The following is a 9,048-nucleotide window of genomic DNA, read 5'->3' as shown; positions in this document are numbered from 1 at the left end:
TGATTACCTGGGATTTTATGCGTTTTTTTCTATTTTTGATTTTTCGACTCTTTCCCCAAAATTCAATTTTTCAAAAAAAGTGATTTTCCAATTTTTTATTTTTTAGTTTCTGTAAAAAAAAAAAAGATTTTTCATAAAATAAATTAAAATTAAGTTTTTTTTGTATTTGACAAAAATTACAAAAAATTAATCGATTCGGTAAAAGGAAAAATAGGGAAGCAGAACAGGATTTCGACATCACGCATTTGGGAGATCAAACGACCCAAATAGAGACGCTCGAATTTCCGGGGGTAAAATTCCAAATGAATAACAATCAACCCAATAAAGTAATTATACGATCAAATAATTATCAACACAAGGCTATAACCCTACAAACAATAACATTTATCCCCTTTTGGATCTCACGGAAAAAATATACAAAACATTCTCAACAATCGCACCAATAAGATTTTGCATAAACCTTATCGGTCAAATCATACAAATCATACGATAACGGAAAAAATTAAGGATAAAACATACAACCTCTAAAGCGCTAATAGGAGGGTAAGGAACTTTTGCTATGATATATGCATGCCTAAGTCACTCATCAATAGACAATCCCCCCTTACCTTAGATTTGCAACAAGGATGATGATTTCAATAGCTTTTGTGAATCCATTTTCTCAAACCCAACTCTCCTCTCTAATAACCCCTTTTGTTATTCGATCTCTTTTTCACGTATAGATAGAATTTCTAAAACCTAACTTTCCACATTTTAGTATTTATATGACTCTATTTCTCTAAATCACACATTTTACCCAAGTTAATCTCAATTTCTCTCTTCTCTCCCCCATACTCTTTTCTATTCACATAAATGGTCCACTCTTCTATTTATTTAGTTAATTAAATTATTACTTAAATTAAATAAATATTTAAATCAAATAATTATTTAATCAGAACTCTATATTTTTTATTCTTTTATCTTATTATCAAAATAATTAATATGACTAATTATCTATAATAATTCAATAATAATATTTTATCTGCTTTCAAATCTCCCAACCACGACAATTAGTAAATTACCAAAATACTCATACTCTCTAAATAACATCAAAATCAAATATAATGAATAAATCACACTAACAATTAAATGAAATAATCTATTTAAAAGTAGGGGTGTTACATTCACCACGTGTCGAATACCGTGAGCGTCTACAAAGTTGTAAAATAACTTCAATTCGTTCACATTTTTCATGTTATTTGTGAAATGCAATCACGCAGGTAAAAAAACACAAAGAATCTGCTCTAACAAAAAATTATGCAATTGTTGGCTATATTGATAGCGATTGGAGTGGAGACTTGGATGATAGAAAGAGCATTACTGATGTTGTGTTTTTTATGGTAGATATTACTTTCATTTGGATGTCAAAGAAGCAACTTATCGTCACACTGTCAACTTGTGAAGCCGACTATGTCGTTGTCACATCATGCGTTTGCCATGCAATATGGCTAAGGTACTTGTTGAAAGAGTGAAAAATACTACAAAAAGATCCTATTAAAATATGTGTTGACAATAAATCACCACTTACTTTGGCAAAAAATCTTGTATTTCATGAAGGAAGTAAGGACATTGACACCTCTTACCACTTTATAAAAGAATCCATCGAAAAGAAGGAGGCGAAGTTAAAGTATGTGATGTATCGAGATCAAGCAGTCGACATTTTCACCAAGTCATTCAAGTTGAAAATTTTCGTGAAGTTAATGAGTATGCTTGGAGTCACAAATCGGATTTTTTACTAATATAACCCAAGTTTTTAAATTATTTCCCAAAATAACCCAAGTTTCAAAAAATTTCCCAATCTACCCCACCTTTAATAGGGAGGCGCCAATTGGATTGGCGCCCCCTCTTAAAAATTACAAGGAGGCGCCAATTGGATTGGCTAGGGCACCTGCCCTAGCCAATCCAATTGGCGCCTGTGTGTATTTTTTAAGAGGGGGCGCCAATCCAATTGGCGACTCCCTTAAAAAAGCCTCAAATGAAAAAACTTCCAACATGAAAGTTGTAGATCTTTTCAAAACAATGAATTTGGATATAAATTTTGCAACATTTGGATTTGTTTTGAGAAAGTTATGGGCAGTTGAAGTTGGACTTCTGAGTTTTTCAACTGTTGTCTGACCTATAATGTCTTGTATTATTTCATGTGTTTCTTTTAGAGTTATGAATTTTTGTCCAACATAACATTTGAAGTAGACATCTTAAATTTTGCAATGCACTTGGTCCCACCTCAAAATAATTAAAAATGAGTGAGTTATGTCCCTGCGAACTTGACCCAAAATTAGGGTTTCTGTCAGAATGACCTATAATGTTCTGAAATTAATGATGAGCTTCCAAGTTTCAAATGGATTTTTGATGAACATGAAAGTTGTTCATATGGCGACTGTTGTTAAAACTTGAATGGAGGCGCCAATTGGATTGGCTAGGGCAGGTGCCCTAGCTTAGGGTAGGTGCCCTAGCCAATCAAATCGGCGCCTATGTGTATGTTTTAAAAGGAGGCGCCAACTCAATTGCCGAGTCCATCATAAAATGCCTTTTTTGTATTATAAATAGATGCGTTGTGTGACCTATTGTTCCACAACTCAAATAATCATTTGGCTATCATGTTTGGTGTTCGTCGCCGATACGGTAAGGTGATTTATGCGAGAGACAAACCTCAATTGGTGATGCTGTTTTGGAACATCACCACGTTAGATCAACTGAAGAGGGAGCTGGTTCGATGGTTAGACGGGAAGATACCAGAAGGGGAAAAAATCAGAAGTATTGAGAGACTTGACAGTATCTTTGGTTGGGTGCGAATGAGGACTGATAAGGATGCTAGGGAAATGATGTTCGGTCGGGACGACATTAATTTGATTGTTGTAATCAGTTAGAATTAATTATGTTTTCAGATATTTTGTACTGATGTTGGTTATGAAACTCGTTGTAACAAGAACTTAATGATATATAATGATTGATTGTTACAGAAATACAATGTTACAAAAAGCATAAGATGTAGATACAATGTTACAAATAGCTTAAGATCTAGATATCATATTACAATAAGCTTAAGATCTAGATGATGCTCCTAGATTGGGACAGTTGTTTTTGTTGTGTCCTGGTTGACGACAGATACTACATAATCTTATCATTTTATCTGTGGAATCCATCTCTGTTCTTATACGTGTGCTGTTTGGCCTTCCTTTCTTCTTTCTACGCATCTCTTCATTGTGCCAAACAATATCTCCTTCATATGGAGGCCAGTAATCCTCCATGGGTAGTACTGAAAAGCCTCGACTATATACATTCATGATGGTGTTGGCCTTGTACACATCAGATAAATAGGTGTTAGCGTCTTGACGAGTATAAGCGCATGCTGCAATGACATGGGAGCAAGGTATGCGGAAGGCCTGAAATTTTCCACAATCGCACCAACTTGTGTTTAGTCTAACAGCGTAGGCTAAATTTGGTCTCCCCTCGCTGTTGCCCATTGTTTCCTGGACGCTGAAATTTTGTCTATGACGGTCAAACACGGTTACAGCGTGTGTCGTAGCTTTGATGCTCTCCTCTTTCATGACCTTCATGCAACATTCACTGAATACTTGTCCAGACATTAACACTGCACTCCATCTTTCGCCTCTGGTTGCGAACATAGAAGCCAACCTATAATAGGTTGATCTTACCAAGGCGGTTATCGGCAGGTTTCGAATTCCTTTGAAAACCCCGTTCATGCATTCCACAATGTTTGTTGTCATGTGGCCCCATCGACAACCACCGTCAAATGCTCTTGTCCACTGCTCTACTGGGATGTTATTTATCCATCTCCCCGCATCTTCATTAGACAGTCGAATCTCATCACGATAATATTGAAAAGACGGTTGAGTTAAAGCATACCCAGCATTCACCACCTTCTTGCGAAGATTCTTATCTTTTATAGCACGCATGAAGTTTTGTGCTATGTGTCTGATACAGTAGACATGTGTAGAAGGAGGATCATGCCATCCGTTTTCATGGTTGTTGTAGGCACTTTCGATGGCAGCATGTCTATCAGAAATCAGACATAGATTGGCTTGTGGTGCGACATGCGTTCTGAGATGTCGAAGAAAGAAACCCCATCCAGCAGCTGTTTCACCTTCAACAAGAGCAAAGGCAACGGGAAATACATTGTTGTTACCGTCTTGTGCAACTGCCATGAGCAACGTACCCTTGTATTTTCCGTATAACCAAGTGCCATCAATTTGCAGGAGAGGTTTGCAGAATGCGAAACCTTTGATGCAAGGGTCAAATGCCCAAAAGAGACGGTGGAATATTCTATTACCTATAGCACAGGTTCCGTCTGGCATCATTGCTGGCACTGTCTCCAGAATTGCCACGGTTCCTGGGACATAAGTTTTTAGTGCCCATAAAAATCGTGGTAATTCTTTGAATGAGTCCTCCCAGTTGCCGAAAACCTGCTCAACAGCCTTTGTCCTCGCAATCCATGCTTTCTTGTAAGATGGAGTATAATTATATGTTGTTCGGATATGTGATATAACTATACTCACCTTCACTGATGGGTCTTTGTTTACCAATGGCAGAATGTCTCGACAAATCAATGCTGTGCTCAGTTGACGGTGATCTTGTGCAACGGTTGTTACGACGCAACTGTGTGGTGGGTCTATTGAAGCGATCTCCCAAGAGTCATTTCTCTTCTTGTAAGATGCAGCCAAACGAAACTTACATAGCATGTTACAACATTCAATAACATACCTTCTTGAATCAGTGCGTTTAACCGTAAAGTCAACAAAGTTGTTCATGTGATATTTTTTGATTGCCAAGACACATTCCTCTTTGGTACGAAACATGTCTCCCACCTTTAATTCTCCTACTGGTCTCGGATACGGATTGTAGAAGACACTGTCGGACATTTCATCATCGTGAAGATCCATATTTGTCATATGTTGAGGAGGAATATAGACATGAGTAGGAGGTATTGGTGGTGGTTGAGCCTCATCTTCATCGTCGTTATTCAGGATGTGATCAACCTGTATCTCAGTCTCCTCTTCTTCTTCATCAACAACGTCGACCTCTACTTCTGCTTCTGGGTTGAGTTCATCTGAGCATGTGTTTCATTATTTCTATTATAGGAGGTCTCAAGGTTTCGCACTAGAGTCCACGAATTTGTCCACATGGACCCGATGATTCAACCTTATGTTGAACTCGCCGGTTTTGGTCACCTTAGCAAAATTATGTCTTGGTCTATAGATAACAAATTCATTCTAGCCTTATGCGAAAGATGGAGGCCAGAGACACACACATTTTGGTTTCCAACCGGTGAGTGTACCGTGACGTTAGAAGACGTCTACATGCTTTTAGGACTACGAATAGAAGGCAAAGCCGTTAATGGTAAGACCAACTTTCCTAATTCAATTTGCATGGAGCTTTTAAACATTGATTTGTTAGATGATAATGCTAGGGGACAAGGTATACTACTATCTCGCCTAAAGTCATATTATAATAGTTTTTATTTAGATGAGCATTCTACCGAAGAGGCTCGAATCATCAAAACTAGGTGTTACATTATGTTGTTACTAGGATCCTTTTTATTTCCCGAAGGTAGTGGTTCTAGCATGCATATTATGTACTTACCTTTACTTAGAGATATAGATAGAATAGGTAGTTATAGTTGGGGATCCGCATGTCTAGCCTATCTCTATAGTTCTTTGTGCAAAAACTGCCACAAAGATACTTCTACATTTTCTGGATGTGCTGTTTTGCTACAAGCATGGGGATGGTCAAGACTACCGTCTCTAGCACCGGTCAATAGCAACCCCTTCACTTTTCCATATGCAAAAAAGTAAGTTGTTTAAATTGCTATGTCTTTACTTCCTTCCTTACAGTTTATTACCCATAACTAATTTTTTTAAACTTTTTGGTGTAGATGGTCGGCACGCGGTATGAATTACAGCAGATGTCCGAGACACTGTATTACTCAATATCGCAACCTGTTGGATCACCTTCGACCGACAGACGTAAGCAAAATAATTACATTATTTCTTCATATTATATTGACTTTTTCTACATTCATTTAAATCCTATTGTCTTTAACATTTCAGTTCATTTGGCGTCCATACCTTAATATGGAACATGAGCATCAGATCAACCCTGAAGACGCAGCCGTATGGACAACATGCGCACCGATAATACGGTTCACAACAGTGGAGCTGCACAACACCGATCGTGTGAAGCTGCAGTTTGGTATGGTCCAGAATATCCCAGATCCCCCAGCTAGCCTAGGAGAATGGCATATGCGCAAAGTGAACGACCAATGGAACTACAACCCTTGGCAAACCTTCGCAAGATCAGAGTGTCGCAAGTGGAAGCACCGTCATGACCATGTCTTAACTGACGCAGTCATGCCAAATGAGGTAAAACCAAGTCGTACTTATATGGCTTGGTATAGATCAGTTGGATTTCAATTCATCGCCGATGATATGTACCTCTACGACCCACGCCAGACAACTTACACACAAGAAGCCTCAACATCTAACCCCCAGCAACATTCTCAGCCCGGTTACTCACAACCACCTATCCAACAAACTTTCCGTTCCACAAACACACAAACATACAACCAAAACATGCCATTCACCCAACCCCAAAACCAAGAACATCCCCCATACCACCACCAACAAATGGACCATCAACCTTCGACCGAACATCGCTTCGCACCCACACCATCACCCTACCAAAGTCGCCTTACCCAAAACACTAACCGCCCCATCACCTACCGTAGCCAACAACCCCAAACATCACAATACCAAAACATCCCACAACCATATCTCTTCCAAACACCCCAACAACCTTTCCAACCTTTCCTAGACCCATCATTGTCACCCATGTCCCCCTTCAACCGTCCTGGTCGCCCATCCATGAGTCAACCACACCCCAACTTCTCTGGCATGGGTCATGAGCTCAGCTACGCCGGTACACCATCATTGAATACTGAAGACTATGCTGAGTTGGCTGCATACCTCAACGGATCTTCTCCTGTAGGCGGTAATGACGCTCCTGGACCATCAGATGAACAAACACCGGTTCAGAATCGTCAACGTGGGTTAGGGCCAAGGGTTAGGATAGCTAGGGGATGTGGGACCGGAGGTCGGTTAGGTGATCCCGGTCATCACCATTAGGATTCATTGTGTAAAATCCAAATTTTATTAATATCAATTCGTATTATGTCAAATTTATCTTTGTGTATTCTCCAAACATTAAGTTTCTTTCATAATTCTAAAATAAACACATATCATAAAACAAAAATTTATAGGTCAAAAACCCTAATTCAAGGACTTGTTATTGTTATGTTGAAGGGCTTGAAGTTGGTCCCTTTTGGCAAAGTTCACATACACTTGTTTTGACAGAAACCCTAATTTTGGGTCAAGTTCGCAGGGACATAACTCACTCATTTTTAATTATTTTGACGTGGGACCAAGTGCATTGGAAAATTTAAGATGTCTACTTCAAATGTTATGTTGGACAAAAATTCATATTCCTAAAAGAAACACATGCAATAATACAAAACATTACGACTCAGATAACAGTTATAATGTCAAATAGTCCAAGTTCAGGTGCCCATACCTTTCTCATAATCATCAAATGATGCAAACCTTTACTCCAAATTCATTATCTTGAAAAGATCTACAACTTTTATGTTGAAGGTTTTGTCATTTGAGGCTTTTATCATTCATACTAAAGGGCTTGAAGTTGGTCCCTTTTGGCAAAGTTCACATACACTTGTTTTGACAGAAACCCTAATTTTGGGTCAAGTTCGCAGGGACATAACTCACTCATTTTTAATTATTTTGAGGTGGGACCAAGTGCATTGGAAAATTTAATATGTCTACTTCAAATGTTATGTTGGACAAAATTTCATAACTCTAAAAGAAACACATGAAATAATACAAGACATTATAGGTCAGACAACAGTTGAAAAACTCAGAAGTCCAACTTCAACTGCCCATAACTTTCTCAAAAAAAATCCAAATGTTGCAAAATTTATATCCAAATTCATTGTTTTGAAAAGATCTACAACTTTCATGTTGGAAGTTTTTTCATTTGAGGCTTTTTTAAGGGAGTCGCCAATTGGATTGGCGCCCCCTCTTAAAAAATACACACAGGCGCCAATTGGATTGGCTAGGGCAGGTGCCCTAGCCAATCCAATTGGCGCCTCCTTGTAATTTTTAAGAGGGGGCGCCAATCCAATTGGCGCCTCCCTATTAAAGGTGGGGTAGATTGGGAAATTTTTTGAAACTTGGGTTATTTTGGGAAATAATTTAAAAACTTGGGTTATATTAGTAAAAAATCCTCACAAATCAAGTTTAAGGGGATGTTGAAATATTAAACTTGATTTGGGCCTAACCTTATTATTTGATTTTTGGACTTAGTTATTTTAGGCTTAGATTATTTTGGATAATGTTTCTAGAAAACTCTTGTGGTATTGGGATGTTGAAATATTAAACTTGATTTGGGTCTAACTTATTATTTGATTTTTGAGCTTAGTTATTTTGGACGTAGATTATTTTGGATAATATTTTTAGAAAACTCTTGTAATATTTAGACTGTCTAGATATTTTTGTTAGTGTTGTAATATTTTCTAGAATACTCTTGAAATTTTAGAATTGATAACTCTTTAAAATTAGTGTGTTTAGAGTTCTCCTAGAATACTATAAATAGAGATGTCATCCTACTCTTTTATATCAAACAAAAATATAAAATTCTCTATTCCATCCTACCTATCAAATTTATATTCAATCCTCTAATATTCTCAAACACTTTTCTTAAAAAAAAAACTTTATTTCTAACCATTGAAGCAAAAATTCCTCTTAAGCAATAGGTAGGTTCCGCGTACCAAAAACAGAGGAAAAAACTTCAATTTAATTTTACAGCGTAACAAATTAACAACAACATAAACAAATATGCTACATCCTACTCTAGTGAGAAATGTCACAAAAGCTAAACTTGATTTTTTTTTTTCATAAACAACTACAAAATCCTAATTTT

General features: G+C 37.4%; 1 protein-coding gene across 1 annotated transcript; it reads left to right on the top strand.

The window, feature by feature from the left end:
• Window positions 1-5,458: 5,458 nt before the first annotated feature.
• On the top strand, window positions 5,459-7,234 carry LOC127107229 (protein MAIN-LIKE 2-like). Its single transcript, XM_051044530.1, has 3 exons — window positions 5,459-5,848; window positions 5,933-6,023; window positions 6,108-7,234. The coding sequence occupies exons 1-3, from the start codon at window positions 5,574-5,576 to the stop codon at window positions 7,179-7,181; spliced, it is 1,440 nt and encodes a 479-aa protein (XP_050900487.1). The 5' UTR covers window positions 5,459-5,573; the 3' UTR covers window positions 7,182-7,234.
• Window positions 7,235-9,048: the final 1,814 nt, after the last annotated feature.

This window comes from Lathyrus oleraceus, chromosome 7 (genome assembly GCF_024323335.1).
Source record: "Lathyrus oleraceus cultivar Zhongwan6 chromosome 7, CAAS_Psat_ZW6_1.0, whole genome shotgun sequence".
NCBI lineage: Eukaryota > Viridiplantae > Streptophyta > Magnoliopsida > Fabales > Fabaceae > Lathyrus > Lathyrus oleraceus.
Note: the sequence above shows the minus strand (reverse complement) of the source record. Positions and strands in the feature narration are given on the sequence as shown.